This window comes from Ruditapes philippinarum, unplaced genomic scaffold (genome assembly GCF_026571515.1).
Source record: "Ruditapes philippinarum isolate M1 unplaced genomic scaffold, ASM2657151v2 ctg505_1_1_1_1, whole genome shotgun sequence".
NCBI lineage: Eukaryota > Metazoa > Mollusca > Bivalvia > Venerida > Veneridae > Ruditapes > Ruditapes philippinarum.
This window is the reverse complement of record NW_026856897.1, coordinates 132,455-155,886: the sequence shown is the minus strand read 5'-3', so window position 1 is coordinate 155,886 and position 23,432 is coordinate 132,455. Positions and strand designations below refer to the sequence as shown.

Sequence of the window (23,432 nt, the reverse complement as noted above, 5' to 3'; positions counted from 1 at the left end):
ATTTTATAGATTTTCCAATGTATCGAAAGATTTATATGATATACGTAAGTTTATATTTACAGCCTATATTAGCAGGGAAAAAAACAACATCTGACACAAATCTTGAATTTTTCTACTTCAAGCTTACTAATAGAATTTTAGTAACAACACGTTCTTGACTGTAATTGTCATCAAAGACCGTTCATTTTTGCAAGACGGCAGATGAAACTATCATTCATCTGTTTAATGAATGTTAACATACAAAGCAATTTTGTAGTCTAAAAAATCATAAAAAGTGAATGTCCACATATAACTGATTTTAACATTTCAAAGGATGAAATTCATTTTTGAATAACAAATACAATAGAAAGTGACATTACTTTAAAACTTACTTTTCTAATTGCAAAAATAAACATTTACATATACAGATACAAAATTATTCCAGTTCCTTTACTTTGCATTACACTTTTTATCTATAACACTGGAAAAAGTACAATTTTCTTAATGTAATTGGGAAACCTCTGTTAACATTGGTCTTTATATGAAGAATAAGTAAATGACTTGTTTTTATTGATAGTCGTTGAATACTATTTTTTAGTATGTTCGCACATATCTGGCATGTTTTTTATGATTGTTCTTTTGTCATGCTCCTTGTTCGTTAAATATGCTCAAAATATTGAGAGAAATACTATTTTTTGACATGTATTCACAATCATTAAATGAAAATATAAATTTACCATCTGGTTTCATCCTGCTTGAACCTAAAGTGAAAAGACTTTGTAACAAGTGTAGAACCATACCTGTCTTAACATCGGTGTAGTCTGATTGTGTTAAATGTGTATAGTATAATCTCTTTGTACTAACCGATGAATTTACAAAATGAATTATAATTATTAGACTGCATTTATGTAACATTTTTCACAAAATCACGTTCTGAGATATATATTTATAGCTTTACATACTTTAATATCCTGGCCAATAGAACCATTGTTATATTTTGTTTGACGTTTTAGAAGCCTAATAATGTCAAGAGGCATTAGTGTCAGAAGATAAATGTAACGCCATTCTCCTTTGTTTTCATGAGACAATATATTTCCAGTATGTAACCTCATTATTTCCTACACCCCAATTTGGAACCACAATATAATCTTTGAGTTTAAGTTCAAAGTGATTTTAGAAAAAGGTGTTTGTGATATTTATCGTTTCATTCAAAATTTTGTTTTCAGTGTGATTGGAATTTTCTTTTGTTGTACTATTTGTTTGCCATAGGTCGTCATGAAATTTAGACTGAAAAAAAAAACACATCTTTATTTGACATCCTCTATATTAGTATAAAAACCAAACATGTTGGTCGGTAGCTAAAAGATATGTCCACAACTGTATATATTTGTCTTACAACCTGTTATCCTTTATTTCTGAACATTTGAATTGCACAAATCATCATTCTCGTATCAATGGAAGTTTCTCCGCCTTCTTATTATTGCAAGCTATTTTTACTGTTTTTTTTAAAGAAAATATTTCAAATTTTGATTTCAGAGCTTTCTCTTTTCATGAAAATCACAGTATTGTCAGCTGTTACGAAAAGAAAAACCATAGAAATCACAACAAGAAACACTTGTGTTCTAGCCAAAATGTCACGTTCAAATTGTATTTTGCATTACTTATCTTATCAGATTAAAATCTTATCAGACGATGTGACAAAATTCTAATATTACTTTGTTATTGATTTATTCATGATAATCAAAGATACATTTCCTGGTTTGAGATTTGTTCTCAATCTTGGCCATCATGTCAAGTCGATAAAAGATGCAACAAGAAGTATTTTGATGAATGTACATGAGTTGAATATTTTGTGTACTTTTAACAATTGAAATTTTTTTTCTTTTATTGTAGTGCTTGCAAATGTATTTATATGAATATCTCATATACTTATTCAAGCTATATAATTTGAACTATCCAACTATGTTAAAATATTGTTATTGATACCTAGTTTATTTAGAAGAACATGATGCTGTTCAGTTTATGTTTTTGGATCAAATTAAAATATAGAGATTATATAATAAGATAACAAAGCACATAAAATAACATAATATCATGTTTAAAAATACATAAGTTAATATATGCCTGATTTCGTAAATAGACAAATGGATAAATAACTGTAAATACAATCTAATCTTGCTATTTATTTTAAGTGAAACAAGGAAATACAACTCGGCAGTTATCAATAATCACAAACAAAGAAATGATATTATAATCTATAATTGAAACATATGCCCGTTTATTCGTAACGACGAATTTATGAGTAAGTCGTGATTGTATTACCATTGAAATTAATGGTTCAGATGTATTATTAAAATAGTGGCACTTTAAAAAGTCAGTATGATATTTTGAAAAAATATGTAAAAATAAGTCTTAGTTAAAGATAATGAATACAAAACATAGGGGGATTCATAACATTGTTATAATAATACTAAAAATTAAAATCATAAATAATGTTAAACGCGAAGTTAAGGCTATGTTGACATGTTTTATATCTTGAATGTATTAATTTAAATCATTGGCTCTCTGGGAAAGGTTTGCTCAAATACGATTATTATATATGAGTAATTATTGTTTTCCATCGATTCGTATGCCATTAATCCCACCAATCGCGATTTTTCAAAACTTCCCTAAGGACATTGAACACAATTGTAGGACTACGCTCGTACAAAGAACGGATACGGTATTTCTGTCTAACCTACACTAAAAAACTAAACGTGATAACAAAAAGTAAGTGGATTGACTACGTTTATTCCAATTTATCATGTCAAAGTCGACCTAAACTATGTAGATTCATAGATATAAGCAATTATATATCTATAAACATATTACCTAATATCATGTTTATGTTTATAATTGATTAATGGTCACACATATTTTTGAATAATAATTTGAACGAACTAGACTTTATCTTCTTTTGAAAAAATTGAAAATATACATCTTCATCATACAGTATTGTTTTGTTAACATCGTATTAAATCCAAGATTTTTGTGAGTAATCGTCTTCCGCAAATGAGGATGAATAAGATCAAAATGCCGTCAGCAACAACGTAATAGCGGGAAAATACTATTAGAAAATGACATTGCCTGTTGTCTTCTGTCGACTCCCAGGCTACCATAGTACCTGTACAAGAAACATAATTATTTGAGCCGCGTCATGACAAAACCAAAATAATGGGTTTGCGACCAGCATAGTTCCAGACCAGCCTGCTCATCCGCGCAGTCTGATCAGGATCCATGCTGTTCGCTATCAGTTTCTCTACTTGTTATATGGTTTGTAAGCGAACAGCATGGATCCTGATCAGACTGCGCGGACGCGCAGGCTGGTCTGGATCCATGCTGGTCGCAAACGCATTATGTTAGTTTTGTCGTGACACGACTCATTTGTCATATAAATGGATGTTTTCTGCTTATTAGTGGAAATGTGTATATTTCAGGAACATTCAGAAATTCTTTGTTATTCAAAGACAAAACTTTCATGATAAATATGTTTCAAGTATACTTACTTATAGTATGTACACTTCCCAAACACAAAAGTCAAGTTCAAACAAAGATTATAAGGAAGGGTTATTTTTATTTTTAGGTGACAGTAACACATTCCTAACACTACAAATATCAAATTATGTCTTACCTAATATAAGCCCAATGATTGAAACGCCCAACAGAATTGTAGTGCATACTCCTGTTTGATTTTTGCAGTATGACAGTGCAATGAAAATGTCTATCAACCCTTTCGCAATTTGATAAGCATACAATAGCTTTTTACATTCATGAGAATATAACCCTGCATATAACAGAAAGTGATACAAATGTAATTGTGCTTCATTACATACACCGAGCATTAATTTCTGCTTCGTTGGCATTTAAACAACAAAATTACATGAACTGCCGTTGATTTTGAATTACATACATTATCAATTCGTAAGGAAACTGTGACCAAGTGGTTTTCAACATATTGATCGTAGGTTCGATTCCTTATAGTGCCATATCCACGTGCCTCATATGACACTAGTGCTGGGTAGTTCTAAAGGTTTCAAAGACGTTTCGAGCTTACACCACAATAATTGATCACAATAGGTAGTTCCTATTTATCGAAAAGCCATCATATGAAGGGACGGTAAAAATTTCAGTCACGCTTAATAATTTAAAGTTGTTTGTCACATACACCTGCCGTTTTTGTGACTCCGTAAAAATGGTAATATATATTTACACATTACGTCATCGAGTTAAAAAAACATAGCGTAAAGAAGCGCAAAATATAGCGTTACACTGTAGATGCGTCAATGCAAAATGATTCTCTTTCACTATTTGGGTATGTGATACAGAAAATAATTATTATAGTCGTGTAGATTCATTACTGAAATTTATTAAACTTGTTAAATAACATAATATCAAGCTCGCCAGTAGGGATAATATAATTCTATTCAACTCGTTCAATAAATTTTGTATTGAACCTGCACTCATTCAATACGCTCTATTTAGATGAACATCACTTCGGGTCTACCTTTATGTCATTGTCTATGTTCGTTATAAATGACATTGCGTCTCGACCAATCGTAGCAAGGGGAATTTATTTGTCGTATAAATATTGAATAATGTAATATGTGTGGAAGCTTATCAAAATTCTAGTATATTTACCTAATACTATTCTAGCAACGCTAATGATGCAAAAATGAAACACTACAACTGAAATAAAAAATAAAAAATAAAAAATAGATTAGATCCACAGCTATGTGGTTGGTACCGTAGGAAGTAGGTAAGTAGCCTAGGACAGGGCAGGGTACTGCAGTGTTGGGTTAGGTTATAAAGGTATAATAACATTTACAAAAAACATATGAAAACGTGTGAATAGATATAATTGTTTTCTTCTGAATAATGTTAAGAATATGTATAAAAATCAGCAGTATTTCACATACATATCAAATAGATGCAATTTTGTCTTACGAACTATAAATATACTTTACCTAAAACGCTTAAAGTGTAAAATCGTTCACATGTATTCGCTGGAATAGAAAATAATGCATTTAAAGTGAATTAGTTAATCAGACGCTGATACATGTATCCAATTATTATTTTTATACTTATAAAGTATATCATAACATTTCGATAGCGTTTCTTGTAAATGGTAGTGCACATTAATTTGTCCAAGTTCTTATAAAAATGGTCAATGTTCTTCTTTATAAAGTTTTTATTTAACTTGACTGGATAATCACAAAAATATATCGCTAAAACCAAAATACTCATATCATTGTTGAAAAACGTTATGAAAAGTATAACTATTGTTCATGTTTCTATGCAATACTCTAATTAATATACAATGTCTACGACAGAAACTACGGTTATTTTTATGGAATTATTTTCGATCTGTTTTTGTATACATGAAACGTCCAACATGGGAATTAATATTATCTATAGTAAATATTAATTGAAGCTTTTAATTATACACCGCTGCTCATGACTGACATCGCGTGGAAGGGATGTATTTTGCTAATTTCATGTCTGTTGACAACATTTAACTTTCATTTTCGTCTTTGCATTGTTTGCGAATGCATTTATTTAATCTCGGTCATAGTTTAATAGTCAGATTTGTATTATTATGCGGATCGTATTACCGGCTCTTTTATTTACACTGCGCATGTGCATCAGCTCTGTCCCGGCTCCCTAACATACATTGTACATGTATATCGGCTCATCTCTGGCTCCTTTACATGTACTGCGCATGAGCACCGGCTCGGACACAGTGACTGCACATGCGCGCTATCGGCTCGGAACGCCCAAAGTCAGTTCTGAGCAGTCGTTTTTTAGATTTTCTTCTGAGCACAAGCATTGTCTCATTTCTCTTAGAAAAGAAAATATTTTTCTTAAATAATTAAATTTCCGAATTTGAGGTAAAGTTTATCACATTTAAATAGTTTAGATCTTTGCGTAAATTTTTATGTCCAGCTTATTGGGACATTTATTCCAAAATATTCAACTTTTTAACTCTGTTTTTATTTTGAGGTCTGACAGTCCGCGTAGTAATCAAACTTTAAATATTATTGTTAATTGTTGCATCTTTAAATTCTTAATATAATTGTTACTTAAATAAAATATTTTAACTGTTAAACTACGACTCTCCAGCCGCTGACATTTATTTTTAGTCACCGTCACCAACCATAGAAAGACAAGACTTTGTGTCTTCGTCTGAATTTCAACATCAACAATCATCACTCGAGATCATAGGACAAAGCAGAGAACAACATAAAATATCAGCCTTGATTAGAATGGACCCGAGACATTTAGAGAGATTTTTCCCGCCCATTTTGATGCGCGAGTACATCATTAAAATTTAAATTAACGAAATCCCCTAAAAATATTATAAATTCAACAAACCAAGTAAGAAGTAGAATCTAACGAACATACGAACAAGCACCGTGCTCGCGTTGCACTATATTCGTTACATTTTATGGTGAAATAATGAAAATTAATTTCTTACTCTCTGCTGTACTTTGCTCTGTTCTTTCGACAAGTAGAGGAACAGCTTCATTTGCTGTAGACTCGGAAGATACACATTCAAAGGTCAGCACATTATAACTTTGTCGACATAAGGGACACTTGAAAATGTTGTTCTCCGATCTGAAATGTTTTTGATAGGCATACACCTCTTAATTAAATTACTTTTGTCATCCGGCTTGTCGAAATTTAAAAATTTAAAATTAAAAACTTTATACATTAAGCAGAATTGGCGTTATATTCCACTATCATTTAAAACTCGGAGACAGCAGTCAACGGTTGGACATGCTTTTCGGGATGGACAGGTTCCGGTTTCACACCGCTTCATTCCAATTAATGGGTGTATAAATGAATACCTGCTAGTGGTTATAATTCTGCGTAACAAGTGTATGCAGTGCAATACGCCACATGTTGTTGAAAAATAGATACTTGTAGCCAAGTAACCAGAGGTAAAGCTGTTCATTCTACATTTCAACCAGTATCGGACTTTTAAAGTTCGCAAGGAGTATATTTTTATGTATAATATATTTCAAGTCATCAAATACTTTGTAAAAAGTCCATATTAGAATAATAAAAGGTTCGTCATTTCCTTTCTTGATATGTTGATGAATATAATATACAGAAAATTTATTTATCTATCGAAATCTTAATTAAATAACATTTTACTTAATCAGGGAATTTTCAGAATAATCTATAATTCCGCCAATTTATTCATGAAATTGATATACAGGCACATCTTTAATTATCTTCTTTCTAAATGTTTCATCCAATATTTCATGTCTCTCCTTAAGCTGGATTTGTTTTACAGCTTTGCATCTTTTAAGCAACTGCTTACATATCTGATATAAAATGTAATTTGTTATCTTAAGAGGGGTATAACCATATGAGCCGCGCCACGACACAACCAACATAATTGGTTTGCGACCAGCATGGATCCAGACCAGCCTGCGCATCCACGCAGTCTGATCAGGATCCATGCTGTTCGCTATCAGTTTCTCTACTTGTAATAGAATTTGTAAGCGAACAGCATGGATCCTGATCAGACTGCGCAAACCCATTATGTTGGTTTTGTCATGGCACGGCTCATATGTCTTATATTAGGTTATTTGCTACTTTAATGGACCTACCTGTCAAGCAGGCTCTGGAGGCATGGTTGTTCACAGAACGCATGTAAGCATTGTAAATATTTTGGGTTTCTGTACTTGTCCAAGCATATTGCACACATATTTTTACTGCTTCTGTTTATTTGTTTGCTGCCCGTTAATGACAATTCAAAATGGTCTCCTCTTCTATCGCTTCCAAGGTCAATTGAAGAACTCATCTTCGTTATTAGCTATGGTTCTTCGGTGTTATTTAGAAAAAAAGACTGAATAAATTAGTGCATTTATAAATGGTTCAAAAAATGTGTGTGCATGAAATGGCCAGTTATTAAAATGTTTAAACGAGATTTTGTACGCAATTCTATCCTTTGTTAATTCAGAGACTGATAATGAGTCTAACAAAGTTTGTCTTGTTTTAATTTATTGTTATGTCAAACGGAGAAGCAAATTCAAAGTTCATTTAATTTAGCAAAACATATATTTATTCATATTTTGTGAGTAATATTAGCTTTCTATACGCCGATTGAAATATTTTTTCTTATTAAATAATCTGGTTACATGGTATCATTTCATGAAAACAGAGTGACCGACTTTGTTTACAGGATTCAACACATTTATTTCAATTTCCAAAGTCTATAATTATGGCATTAATTTTACACATTAAAACCTAGATCGTTCTTGCATTACATCGCTTCATGGGTTGTAAAACGGATATATTTGTCAAAAAAACAGAATATGAGTTTTTGTAGCTGAATTAAAAGGGGGTAAAATTACTTCAAAATCAATGTGAGCGCACATTATGAAAAAATGCAAGTGTAAGAAGTTGATAAGGTATTATGTGATATGATCTTTCTAATAAAAACCAGCCCTAAATAACGCTCCGCTTTTAGATCTGACCGTGGCCAAATACGAAATCATTTATGGCGAGCTTTCACACAGCCAATCATTTGCGAGCTTTCATAATTTTGAAAGCGATCTGGTATCTTATTTTAAACCTTATTGAAAACCAATACTGAGCACGTAATTTTCACGATTTTGAGAACAAACATGGACAGGTTAATCTGGTAAAAGCAATCTGTCCCACTAAAAATGACTCTTTTATTTCAAGTTGATTTGATTCAAATAAATTCAAACATTTTTTTCAAAAACAACAATTTGTTGAACTTCAACGAAAAACTGAATTTTGATACCTGTTCTAATTCCTATGTAAAAGCCGTTTTTGATTACATGACTTAATGTAGCTTTTTCGAGATATCCGAATTATAAAGGTGAATATTTTATAAGGTCGTCATCAGATTTACATAAAAGAAATTAGAAGATCTGAACTTTAGTCAGAATGGTGAAATTAAGTTCATAACCCTATAAATGTGATGCCTTTTGAAAAGCCTACTTTGGCATGTTTAAAAATTTGTTCTTCATAATAAAATACATGTAATCGTAAAATGTCGAGTTCAAGGTAAAGACTTGAGTATGTGCTAGTTCAATTGTGTGATTAAGTGCTAGTTCAATTGTGTAACAATTGGATGAAAATTTTAGATCATTATCGTTATTGTTCATGATATTTAAATACAATTAATTTTGCTTTCTGTACAAGTCTGTATGTCAAGTCATTACACACAGTTTGTCTATATTTATGTCAGTACAGCGAAGTTTTATGATTCAAATAGTTCACGTTGTTAAGTTATATAATTTCGAATGCGGTCGCATTTCGGAAGATCGCACGATTATGGATTTCGTCAGAAAGCTGACAAATAGATTGTAAAATGGGGTAGAGGTTGTTTCTTAATCGAACAGAGACTAAGAAACATGAATCAGAAATATAAAAAAAAAAATGTGAGTTAAAAAAATGAGTATATGTGATTTAGGGGTGTCAAGTAAGGGATCGAAAATGCAAAACATTCATAGGGATAAGGTCACATCATTTGGGGAGAAATAATCTCTAGAATGACGGCTATGCCGCCTTATATTATTTTTCATTCGCATGTCTTTTTGGAATTTCAAAAGATTCTGGTAAAAAAAATTATTTTCGCAAATAATCAGTATAGTTTCTATCAAACGTCATCTAACATAATCGTATTATTAAACTTATGGCGCTGATTAGTATACTTATTCATTATTTTTAACTGTTACTCTTGAATCCCTGTGCATGCACAGTGAATGAAATGAACTTGTGACCCGCCCGTGGCAACATTTTAAAAAAATGTTTCGATTGCTGTCACGATTGGTATTTCCGTTTAACGCGCGGGTCTGATGGTTGCTGAAATTCTGGGGTAGTTTGAACGTCGCTACAGCTGTAATGTTGCCTGTACGTGAAGTATATCGTGTTATGTAATGACATTTAGTGGTTAAGCTTCTCCCACCCCCCATATTTTCATACAACCAACATATTTACAGAACAAACCCATGGTTGTAAATTAGTATGTATATATGGTGTTTGCTAAAAAGCAAAAGTAGGGAACTGGTAATTGCTATGAAACAATATATATAGTTTGAGTGGTGGCAAAGACATCAGAGTCTATTAAAAAACAAATTATTCTGGGTCTTTGTTGAAACTATGTCATTATCTGTTTTGTCCCGAGGGTAAATCAGGGTTATGTATTTGGAAACTGTTTACAATCTGAACAAGAATATTTATATCTGGTTATGTAGTAATTATGATACTTTAGAGCTTAATACCATATGCTACACTATCCATCATACATCTTATAATTAATCTGCATGATATCAACAAATTGTTACTAGTCCTATAATAATTAACGATATTTTTTGATATTAAAACAGGTTTTGTCATTTTATCAACGTACCTTTTTTCATATCTTATCTAGGCAGATCACACACATATTAACACTTTCAATTTTGATAAATTAATTAAACTAAAAAGCGTATGGTTGTTTCAAAAAACGTTGTATATTAAAGTGATACAGGAATTAATACGGTCACACTTATTCTCAAACAAACTTTAGCGTTACATATAATACATGAGTATAATGTGGTTAGTAAAATAGAAATAACTTTATTGATTATTAAAAGAAGTCAAATATCAACGAATGAGAACATACAACAGAATCAACAATTAACCCTTTACCTCATATATACGCGAAACAACGCAAAGGCAATGGTCCAGTCAACATTTGTGCCAAGTTTTATTAGTATTGAAGCATTTTTCATAGTTTCATAGCAGTTTGAACTTGTAAGAGGAGGCTTTTCAGTTAAAATGACCATTTTTCACAATATGCTCATGGGGGAAAGGGTTAACTAAAAAAATTAAATATGTTACAAAGCAACAAAATTAGGTAAAAGACCACATGTTAACATGGAAAAACTAGATTTTGGATGATTCCAAAGATTTTCATCATGTTTTGTTAACTAAAAAAATTAAATATGTTACAAAACAACAAATTTTTCACCAAAATTACGTAAAAGACCACATGTTAACATGGAAAACTAGATTTTGGATGATTCCCAAAGTTATCTCATCATTTTTTTTGTTAACCCTTTACTCATATATACGCGAAACAACGCACTTTCGACCCCGCCCCCTTTTTAGGCCTGAAATAGTGAAAAAATGTCATATTTGAGCCCCAAACACATGTTTTCGTTTTGAGAAATGTTGCTAAAAAATGAGCACTTTTTAGGCGCCGTCCCCATCCAAAAGACACATGAGGGGGTTGCCAGAAGGGGGATGTGCCCCCTTGTGTTTGGGGGGGTTTTGAAGGGTGGCGGAGTCCCCCCTCACTCGCCAAGAAAAAAGTTTGGACTTGTGAGAGGCTTAAAATGACCCCAGGTCGATCATAAGATAACGTGTAAGCCAACGCGAAAAGCCTTTTTGACTCTATCTAAATCCCTTGAGAAGTTGCAGCACTTTGAAATAAATTTTGTGATGGAAAAAATCGAGGCAAAATAGTGATTTTTTGGCAATTTTGAGATGTCCCCTCGTTGCCATGGTAACAGGGCCAATTTAAGACTGAGCATGTCGTTACAAAAGGCAATGATCCAGTCAACATTTATGCCAAGTTTGATTAGTATTGAAGCATTTTTCATATTTTCATAGCAGTTTGAACTTGTAAGAGGAGGCTTTTCAGTGAATGGCCATTTTTCACAATATGCTCATGGGGGAAAGGAATAACTAAAAAAATTTTAAATATGTTACAAAAACAACAATATTTACCAAAATTAGGTAAAAAAACACATGTTAACATGGAAAAACTAGATTTTGGAGTGATTCCAAAAGTTTTTCATCATTTTTTGTTAACCTTTACCTCGTATTTTTACGCAAAAAATACGCACTTTCGACCCCCCCCCTTTTTTAGGCCTGAAATAGTGCAAAAGTGTCCTAATTTAGGCCCAATACACATGTTTTTGTTTTAAGAAATGTTGCTAAAAAAGTGGCACTTTTTCGGCGCCGTCCCATGCCAAAAGACACATGAGGGGGTTGCCCAGAAGGGGGATGTTGCCCCCTTGTGTTTGGGGGGTTTGAAGGGTGGCGGAGTCCCCCTCATCGCCAAGAAAAGTTTGGACTTGTGAGAGGCTTAAAATGACCCCAGGTCGATCATAAGATAACGTGTAACCAACGCTGAAAAGCCTTTGACTCCATCTAAATCCCTTGAGAAGTTGCAGCACTTTGAAATAAATTTTGATGGAAAAACTCGAAGCAAAATAGTGATTTTTGGCAATTTTGAGATGACCCCTCGTTGCCATGGTAACAGGAAATTTAAGACTGAGCATGTCGTTACAAAGGCAATGGTCCAGTCAACATTTGTGCTAAGTTTGATTAGTATTGAAGCATTTTTCATAGTTTCATAGCAGTTTGAACTTGTAAGAGGAGGCTTTTCAGTGAAAATGGCCATTTTTCACAATATGCTCAAGGGGGAAAGTGTTAACATTATCATATCTTAGTTGGAAGCTGTGGCCCATGTATTTTTGCTCTAATCGATACAAAAAAATGCTGTTAGGCTAAACAAAAAATAGATGTGTGGGAAAACATTTTTCACATTGATTTATTATCATAAAATCAGTCCATATTCACTTTAAGAAATTGCAAAAAGAGTTGTTAACATAATGATAATCACAATTTAAATTAAAGCATAAAGATCAACGAAGTGAAGCAACATTCACAAAACGCAAATTCCTACAATCACCAACACCCAAACAGTCATCCTAAGGGCAGTGGAAGAAAAAGAAATAATACCGAAAGAAATGTGCGTGTCATATTAAAACAGGAAGTTTAATGGTATTTGTTTATCATGAGCTTTATTAAATTGCGGATATCATTACAAAATAGGGGCATTAATTATGATTTAAAATTTTAACAAACACTTCCTTTACATCACATATATACATGTGAAATACAGCATACATGGCATTAAGCAAGAGTGATATACAAAGAGAATAACAAGTTTATCTTATCGGGTTTCTTCGGTTATATTATAACTGTTTTGATAACGCATATACTTTTTTTATAAATAATCTATTTTGGTCATGTTTCGCACACTAGTATCGGTGATTAACAAAATAATTATATCTAATCCAAATAAGTGTCATAGCAATGACAGAAATGAATCAACCTATGTTTTAGGAAATTTTTAACAAGCTCTTTTCCATAAACGGATAGATTACTATACACTATGCCTATGCTGTGCATAGATCCTAAAGCTTGTTTATTCTAATTATCAATACAAGAAAAGCATTGATGCAAAGCATCAAAGGGCGTCCAAGCAAGAAATGCAGCAAGTGAAGATGAACTAGTACACATATGATGACAAGATATTTCTTATAAACTACCAAAATTTGTATATCACTTATGAATGAGCGGACGAAAGACATTGTTTCATTATGAACTTTGAATTGGCATGCTAGAGATTAGAATATTACTTGTTATTTTTTTATGATCGTGGTTATTAATAGCAACGGATATACATGTATGCAATCATTTTATAATCCCATAATTGTGTAACGCATGATCAACACGTACCACAACATTGTAATTTCCCTTATTATGTTATCGCTATTAGCGAAGACCCCCTCTTAAGGTATTGTTCAACTTTAAGTTAGTAAAAAATGACACTGGTTATATTACCATGTTGATCACTGTTGAGCATAATTGTTTATTATACAATAATTGTAATATCTATTAATTTTAATAAAAAAAAATAACAAATTTTAATGAATATTGTTTTCTTTTCTTTTTTTGTTTTATGTGCTATTTTTTGATACTGAGTTTTTACTACTCTTTTTTTATTAAAATTGTAAAATAGAATTTTTAAGAATTCAATTGTCATATTGACCGACGATTAATAAGTCAAAGGCTTAACTGGAAAAAGTCAAGTAAATTATGGTTTATCTTTTCAATATATAATATTGTTTATTCTTAAACCATGTACATGTTACATTTGTATTTTTCATTTATCATTTTTTAAATTATCAAATCAATTGAATAATTCATAAAATCTAATTTGTAAACTTTGAATAATTTCCCTCGGCATCTTTACTACAACACGGATAACAATTTAAAATAAAATGTTTCAAAGTTGATAATGTCATTTTAATACCAAATAAAAATGTACCTTTTTCTCAATTATTGTACATATCACATACATATTGTACATATTTATTGTTATTATCTCATATAGATAAAATGAAACATGCTATTGTTGTTGTTTTTTTTTCTAATTTTAACAATATCAAACATCTACTCCAAAACCGGGAGAGACCGGACAATAAACGTGTGGTACTATTAGCCGGTCACTAGTAAATCCCGGTCAATATAGACCGGGAGAGACCGGTAATTACCGATAGGAGTGATAAATAGATATATCTATAAATAGATTTTTGGAATATTTAGGTCATCAACTGATCATTTTAGGATACATGTACAACAATAACGTACCATGATAACCCACTGTGTACTACAAAATGATAAATAAAAAACCCCGAAGAGCGCGATTTATTGACGGAAAAGGCTATTTCATTTGAAAATGTTTGCATTGCGAAATTTTCCAGTTCGCTATTCATTTTACATATCGCGACATTTCATTCTTTATTAATAATCAAGCACCCTCATACCGATCGGAATGATCGGCTTTTATTATGACCGACTTAAAGGCTCGAGAAGTTGCTGTCGCCCTTTCACAAAATCTGATTTCATTCCATAAGGGCGCCGCGCTTCGGCGCGGACGCCAATCACAATAAAAATTTCACAACAACGTATTTGCTGACAAAATAGCACATGTCAATGTATATGGTTAAATATTTTGTTAAATGACCAGTCGGAGTAGGGATCTGTCAATTTCTTAGAATGAAAATAAAGAAAGAAAATGTAATAAATACTTTCATTGTTTATAAAGTTTTATAATGCCTCTTATGTGGGTTTAACATGACACAGTAACTTCCCCAAATTTGATTTATATCACTTATTCACTCAGTAGAACATAATAAGAACACATTTATTAAGTCAGAATCAGTTACCTACCATGTTAAATAAACACAGCTTATGAATACTTGGATATCATAATAATAAAACCAAATTCATCTTACACGTATGAACTATACACTGAACATCAGCATAAAACAATGACTTTACTTTTTATATGCTTTTTATTAATCAATATATTTTGGTTATAAAACAATGTATAGCCTAACAATGTATCAGAATAGAGGACATTCTTTTCACATAATTGAAAAAAAAACACATTTAAATTATCTTTCAAAAATAATTTTGTTCAAAAAATCGTTATAGTGTCTGGGTAATGAGAACACAATTTAGCAGCTTATCTAAATATATCAATTTAGCAACAATACCTGCACAGTTTCAATTGCTCATTGTGATTCGCCTGTTCAAAGCATTTAAATGCCGTTATTAAGCGCATTAAGATATATCATATAAAGTCCTGCATCGTTGTTTTTTGTTGTTTTTTTGTTGTTGTTGTTGTTGTTTTTTTTGTTTTTTTTGTTGTTTTTTTTTTTTTTTTTTTGTTTGTTTACTTTATATCATATCCAAATTTACAAAGTGACAACGATTTATTTACACAAACCCAAGGCAAAGAATCAAAAGCCTTTTCGAAATCGATTAGGCTGGAACATTTATTCTCTTCTGTATAATGTTTTTATCATAAATTATTTATTTCAATTATAATTAGATTAAACAATTTCAATGGCTCATTTGAATCAATGATATTTTTATTATTTTAATAAATAAAAAATGTCTAATACTAGTATTATAAAAAGATAAAACATCTTAGTCAAAATTTTATATTTACATTGCTTTTTTTTATCTCACGAAAGGTTTGGTCTACATTCTCTAATAGGATTTCTTATAAATGAACATTTATAATTTATATGATCAAGAATAATCCATTGACGCATATGACATGTTTACATTTTCGGTAAGAATATTCCTTGTTCGTTCACTTAAACATCGTAAAAAAAGAAAATCATGACGATCATTATGCCGTCAGCAACAACGTAATAGCGGGAAAATACTGTTAGAAAATGATATTGACTGTCGTCGTTTTTCTGCCATGCCTACATAGTACCTGTAAAAGAAAGTTATTAACAGTTGTAATGGTGAATATATTTTGTTAAATGTATATGATATGTACATTTCATAGACATTCAGTACTTTTATGTCACAAAACTTTCATTACAAAGATGTTTAAATTATACATTGTATGTAAAATTTCCATAGAAATATTAAGCCAAAATAAATTGATAATTTTCGAACAAAGCTTGATCTGAAAAGTTTTGATAACAGAGATGACAGTGAAACAATTCTCACAATAACAATATCTAATAATATCTTACCATATATAAGCCACAATGTCGAAATAGCCAGCAATAATATAATACGGTATAAACTTTCGTATAGTTTCTGATGTTGTAAGACATTGCAATTAGAATGTCATGGCTTCCTTTTGCAATTTGATAAACAGGCAGTTGTTTTGTATATCCACGATAATAAACCCCTGCATATAAATGTCAATGTTTTACTTGTTGATGCGTTTCATTCAATTTGAGTAGATATTATTTTACTCATTTTTACGTTGGTTAACGTCAATGATTGGAAAATATGTCTATTTATACTCGAAAAACGTGTATTTTTCAAATCTTCAATGCAGTGGTGTAGGGCACATAAAAAGTTCATTGTAAGATATCTCCAAACGTTATGGCAATATGCTACCGAGGCTCAACACTATCTTGATGCACATTTTGAACAGGGTTCCCACACAAAACCCAGGAAAAAACTCTCCGGGCTCTTGTCTAGTCCTTAAAGAAAATGAAGACTGACACGTTGCGGTCTAAGTTAGATTTGTAAAATTCAATCTAAAAATGTAGAACTTATTCGTCTGTTTTCACAGAGTGTGATTTTTTTTGTAAATACTTGTTTGCGAAAAAATGATTTTGCGATCTGGTTACTGGGCAAAGTGCCGCAACCGGAATATAATTGGTATAAGACTTTATGATTTTTTTCTTTCATATATTACTATAAAACGCGAATCAATAAGGATTTTTTGTCCCATGTTTTTTTTTATTATTTCTTCAACAATTTGACAGTGATGGTAATGACGTGTTAATGAGTAAGCCGTGATTGTATTTCCATTGAAATTAATGGTTCAGATGTAACATTAAAATAGTGGCACTACAAATAGTCAGTATAATATTTTGAAAAACAATTATGTAAAAATAAGTCTTAGTAAATGAAAATGAATACAAAACATAGGGAGATTCATACCATTGTTATTATAATACTAACAATTAAAATCATGAAAAGTAAAACACAAATTGAAAGGCTATGTTGACATGTTTAATATCTTGAATGTATTAAATTAAATCATGTGCTTCTCTGGGAAAGTTTTGCTCAAATACGATTTTTATATATGAGTAATTATTGTTTTCCATCGATTTGTATGCCATTAATCCTACCAATCGCGACTTTTCAAAACTTTCCTAGGGACATTGAACACAATTGTAGGACAACGCTCGTGCAAAGAACGGATACGGTAATTCTGTCTAACCTACACTAACAAACTAAACACGATAACAAAAAGTAAGTGGATTGACTACGTTTATTCCAATTTATCATGTCAAAGTCGACCTAAATTATGTAGATTCATAGATATTAGCAATTATATACTCGTATTTATATACATTTTATTTATTATTTTGTTTAAAGAAACCGATATCTATTGACATTTATTATGTTATAATTGATTGATTGTCACACATATTTGTGAATAATTATTTGAACGAAATAGACTTTATTTTCCTTTGAAAAATTTTAAATATGCATATTCATCATACAGAATTGTTTTGTTAACATCGTATTAAGTCCAAGATTATTGTGATTAATCGTTTTCCGCAAATGAAGATTAATAAGATCATAATGCCGTCGGCAACAACGTAATAGCGGGAAAATACTATTAGAAATTGACATTGACTGTCGTCTTCTGTTGTCTCCCAGGCTTCCATAGTACCTGTACAAGAAACATAATTATTTGTCATATAAATGGATGTATTCTGCTTATTGTTGGAAATATGTATACTTCGGAACATTCAGTAATTCTATGTTATTCAAAAAAAAACTTTTATGATAAATGTATACTTACTTATAGTAATGTACACTTCCCAAACACAAAAGTCAAAATAACATAGAAATTTCAAACAAAGATTATTACGAAGGGTTATTTTTATTATGAGGTGACAGTAACACATTCCTAACACTACAAATATCAAATAATGTCTTACCTAATATAAGCCCAATGATTGAAACGACCAACAGAATTGAAGTGCATACTCCTGTTTGATTTTTGGCAGTATGACAGTGCAATGAAAATGTCTATCAACCCTTTCGCAATTTGATAAGCATACAATAGCTCTTTACAAATTCATGAAAATAAGACCCTGCATATAACAGAAAATGATACAAAATGTAATCGTGTTTCATTATATACACGCGAGCATTAATTTCTGCTTCGTTTGCTATTAAACAACAAAATTACATGAACTACCGTTGATTTTGAATTACACTGTCAATTCGTAAGGAAACTGTGACCAAGTGGTTAATATATCTGCTTTTCAACATATTTATCGTTGGGTTCGATTCCTTTATAGTGCCAATACCTACGTGCCTCATATGACACTAGTGCTGGGTAGTTCTAAAGGTTTCAAAGAAGTTTCGAGCTTTCACCACAATAATTGATCACAATAGGAAGAGTTGCCTAGTTCCTATTTATCGTAAAGTCATCATATGAAGGGACGGTAAAATTTTCTGTCACGCTTAATGCCTTAAAGTTGTTTGTCACATACCCCCTGCCGCTTTTGCGACTCCGTAAAAATGGTAATATATTTTACACATGATTTGAGTTTAACAAACATATCGTAATGAGCGCTTACTGTAGGCGTCTCAATGCAATATGTTTCTTTTTCACTTTTTGGGTATGTGATACATTAAAATATTATAGCCGTGTAGATTCATTACTGAAATTTATTAAACTTGTTAAATAAAATAATATTAAGCTCGCCAGTAGGGATAATATAATTCTATTCAACTCGTTAAATAAATTTTCTATTGATCCTTCACTTATTCAATACCCTCTATTTAGATGAACATCACTTCGAGTCGACCTTTATGTCATTTCAATGTTCGTTATAAATGAGATTGTGTCTCGACCAATCGCAGCAAGGGGAATTTATTTGTCGTATAAATATTGAAAAATGTAATGTTTGTGAAAGCTTATCAAATTTCTGGTATATTTACCTAATACTATTCTAGCAACGCTAATGATGCAAAAATGAAACACAGCAACTGAAATAAAAAAAATAGATTAGATCCACAGCTATGTGTTGGTACCGTAGGAAGTAGGTAAGTAGCCTAGGGCAGTAGGGCAGGGTACTGCATACTCTCCTGCGCATCGGTCGAATGTTCCACTATCGCTCACTTCTTAAGTAACGTGAGTGTATTCAGTGAGCTGCGAAGGAAGCGTAGGTACTGCAGTGTTGGGTTAGGTTATTAAGGTATAATAACATTTACAAAAACATATGAAAACGTGTGAATAGATATAATTGTATTGTTCTGAATAATGTTAAGAATATGTATAAAAATCAGCAGTATTTCACATACATATCAAATAGATGCAATTTTGTCTTACGAACTATAAATATACTTTACCTAAAACGCTTAAAGTGTAAAATCGTTCACATGTATTCGCTGGAAAAGAAAACAATTCATTTAAAGTGAATTATTAAATCAGACGACTTGTATCAATTATTATTTTTATACTTATTCAGTATATTATAACATTTCAATAGCGTTCCCTGTAAATGGTTGTGTAAATTAATTCGTCCCAGTTCTTATAGAAATGGTGAATGTTCTTCTTTATAATTTTTTTAACTTGACTGGTGAATCAAAAAAATATATCACTAAAACCAATATACGCATATCATTGTTGAAAAACGTAATGAAAAGTATAACTATATTCGTTACATTCAATGGTGAAAAAGGAAAACTAATTACTTACACTCTGTACTTTGCTCTATTCTTTCGCCAAGCAGAGGATCAGACTCGGAAGCTACACATTCAAAGGTCAGCACATTATAACTTCGTCGACATAAGGGACACTTGAAAATGTTGTTCTCCGATCTGAAATATTTTTGATAGGCATACACCTCTTACTTAAGTTACTTATGTAATCCAGGTTGTCGAAAATTAAATTTTTTATACATTTAGCAGAATTGGCATTATATTTCATTATCATTTAAAGCTCGGAGACAGCAGTCAATGGTTGGACATGCAATTCGGGATGGACAGGTTTCAGTTTCACATCGTTTTATTCCACTTCAGGGATTTATAAATGAATACCTGTTAGTGGATATAATTTTGAGAAACAAGTGTATCCCGCTTATATTGAGTGCAATATGTTGTTTGAAAGCCCAATGACAAGAGGTAAAGCTGTTTACACTACATTTCAAGCACTGTCGGACTTTGAAATACGTAAGGGGTATATCTTTATTTAGAATATATTTTAAGTAATTAAATATTTTGTAAAAAGTCCTTTTTAGAATAAAAAAGGTTCGCCATTCACTTTCTTGATATGTTGAGGAATATAATATACCAAAAATTTATTTATCTATTGAAATCTTAATAAATAACGTTTTACTCAATCTGAGAGTTTTCAGAGTAATCTATAATTAAGTCTCTCCTTAAGCTGGAGCTGTTTTACAGCATTGCATCTTTTAAGCAACTGAATATTATTATCTGTTACATATCTGATATAAAATGTTATTTGTTATCTTCAGTGTGGTATAACCATATGTCTTTAAGTAAATATTTGCTACTTTAATGCACCTACCTGTCAAGCAGTCTCTGTAGGCATGGTTGTTCACAGAACGCATGCAAGCATTGTAAATATTTTGGGTTTCTGTATTTGTCCAAGCATATTGCACAAATAGTTTTACTGCTTCTGTTAAATTGTTTGCTGCCCGATAATGACAATTCAAAATGGTCTCTTCTGTCGCTTTCAAGATCAATTGAAGAACTCATCTTCGTTAGATTCTATGGTTCTTGTGTGTTATTCAGAGAAGACAGACTGAATAAATAAGTACATTAGTAAATGGTCCAGAATTGTTTTGTGCATTTTACGGCCAGTTTTTAAGAGAAAATGTAAAAATGAAAAATGGTTAGTAAATTTATCCTTTCTCTGTTTATTCAAAGACAGATCATGAGTCTAACAAAGTTTGTATTGTTATTAATTTATTCCTTTTTACGGAGAAGCATCATTGACGTATCATAAGCAGAACATATACTTTAATCAAATCCCATTTTATGAGTAATCTTTACTTCCTATACACTGATATAAATGTTTTCTTCTCATGCAATAATCTAGTTACGTGGTATTATTTCAAGAATTTTTCATAATTCAACACCTTTCCTCCAATTTCCAAAGTCTATAATTATGGCATTAATTTTACACATTAAAACCTAAATCTGTCTCGCATTAATACGCTTCACGGGTTGTAGAACGGGTATATTTATTCAAATAAGAACAGACAAAAATGCAACATATGAGTTTTTGAGGCTGATTTAATAGCACTTATTGCGGGTAAAATTACTTCAAAATCAATGTGAGCGCACATTATAAAAAATGCAAGTGTAAGAAGTTGATTAGATATTGTGTGATATGAGCTTTCTAATAAAAGTCAGCTCTAAATAATAACGCTCCGCTTTTAGATCTGACCGTGACCAAATACGAAATCATTATGGCGAGCTTTCACATCGGCGAGCTTTCATAATTTTGAAAGCGATGTGATATCTAATTTTAAACCTGTAAAAACAATACTGAGAACGTAATTTTCACGATTTCGAGAACAAACATGGCGTTGTCCATATAGCCGACTGGTTAATCTGGCAAAAACAGTCTTGCCCTTTAAAAATGATTCTTTTGTTTCAAGTTGATTTGATAGAAATAACTTCAAACATATTTTTCTAATAAAAAACAACAATTTGTTTAACTTCAACGGAAAACTATATGTTGATACCTTTTCTTAATCCTATGTAAAAACCGGTTTGATTGCATGGCTAAAAATAGCTTTCTCGAAAAATCCGAATTATAAAGGAGGCGAAATATATACGGTCGTCATACGATATACATTAAAGAAATTAGTAGATCTAAATTTTAGTCAGATTGGTCATATGATCAAATTAAATAACGTTCATAACAACATAAATGTGATGATGTTTTGAAAAGGATGCTATGACATGTTTATAAATTTGTTCTACATAATAAAATAATCGTAAAATGACAAGTTCAAGGTAAAGAGTTGATTAAGTGCTAGTTCAATTGTGTAGCAATTAGTTGAACATTATTTAAAAACAATTAATATGCTTTCTGTACAAGTCATTCAATGTCTAGTCTACAGCAAACACACGACTGTGTTATGTTTGTATTCCATTAATAATATTTCATATATTCACTAAAATGTTTAGTAATAATATCAAGGGACATCACTCATATCTATTATTACCTAATGCCTTCTGTTGATACTAATTCATTATTTACAACTGTTTGCTTCAACTGAACCACTGAAATCCTATGCATGCACAGTGATGAAATGAACTGTTGACCGGTCAACATTTTAAATTGTTTCATTGCTGTCACCGGGTATTTCCGTTAAAGCCGTCCGCAACTATTCGGTAGTTGAACGTCGCTCAGCTTAATGTGCGGTAGTGGTTTTTAGAAAACCAAACGTTGGTGGCATTTAGTTGTAAGCGGTTCACAATTACAACGGTTGTAAAAATGTTATTGGTGTGTTGTTGCAACATATATAACAGTTTGATTGCAAAGCATGAGATAATAAAACAGTTACTTCATGGGTCTTTGTGAAACAGTCAAACTGTTGTCCCGAGGTATCCGGGATGATATTTGGAACTGTTACAATCGACAAATATTTATACTGTTAGTATAATTATGAATAATTAAAAGCTACATACCACATGCTAACACTATCCATCACACATCTTTAATTAATGCATGATCCACAAATATTATTATCTCTAATATCGACATTTTTGATAAAACATTTGTGTAATCTATCAACGTATCTTTATTCATATCTTATCTAGGCAGATCACACACATATTAACACTTTAAATTTTGATAAATAAATTAAACTAAAAAGGGTATGGTTATTTCAAAAATCGTTGTATATTAAAGTGATACGGGAATTAATACTGTCACACTTATTCTCAAACATACTTTAGCATTACATATAATACATGAGTATAATGTGGTCAGTAAAATAGAAATAACTTTATTGATTATTAAAAGAAGT

At 31.3% G+C, this 23,432-nt stretch overlaps 2 protein-coding genes across 2 annotated transcripts; both read right to left on the bottom strand.

The window, feature by feature from the left end:
• Nucleotides 1–2,655: 2,655 nt before the first annotated feature.
• On the bottom strand, nucleotides 2,656–7,872 carry LOC132748062 (uncharacterized). The gene is made up of 6 exons (XM_060737601.1): nucleotides 7,638–7,872; nucleotides 6,494–6,633; nucleotides 4,983–5,021; nucleotides 4,657–4,704; nucleotides 3,650–3,802; nucleotides 2,656–3,142 (listed from the first exon to the last, which is right to left on the bottom strand). The coding sequence occupies exons 1-6, from the start codon at nucleotides 7,829–7,831 to the stop codon at nucleotides 2,982–2,984; spliced, it is 735 nt and encodes a 244-aa protein (XP_060593584.1). The 5' UTR covers nucleotides 7,832–7,872; the 3' UTR covers nucleotides 2,656–2,981.
• A 9,815-nt stretch (nucleotides 7,873–17,687) lies between these two features.
• On the bottom strand, nucleotides 17,688–23,198 carry LOC132748070 (E3 ubiquitin-protein ligase rnf168-like). The gene is made up of 7 exons (XM_060737615.1): nucleotides 23,092–23,198; nucleotides 20,954–21,190; nucleotides 20,123–20,244; nucleotides 19,774–19,812; nucleotides 19,363–19,410; nucleotides 18,351–18,506; nucleotides 17,688–18,079 (listed from the first exon to the last, which is right to left on the bottom strand). The coding sequence occupies exons 2-6, from the start codon at nucleotides 21,142–21,144 to the stop codon at nucleotides 18,445–18,447; spliced, it is 462 nt and encodes a 153-aa protein (XP_060593598.1). The 5' UTR covers nucleotides 21,145–21,190; nucleotides 23,092–23,198; the 3' UTR covers nucleotides 17,688–18,079; nucleotides 18,351–18,444.
• Nucleotides 23,199–23,432: the final 234 nt, after the last annotated feature.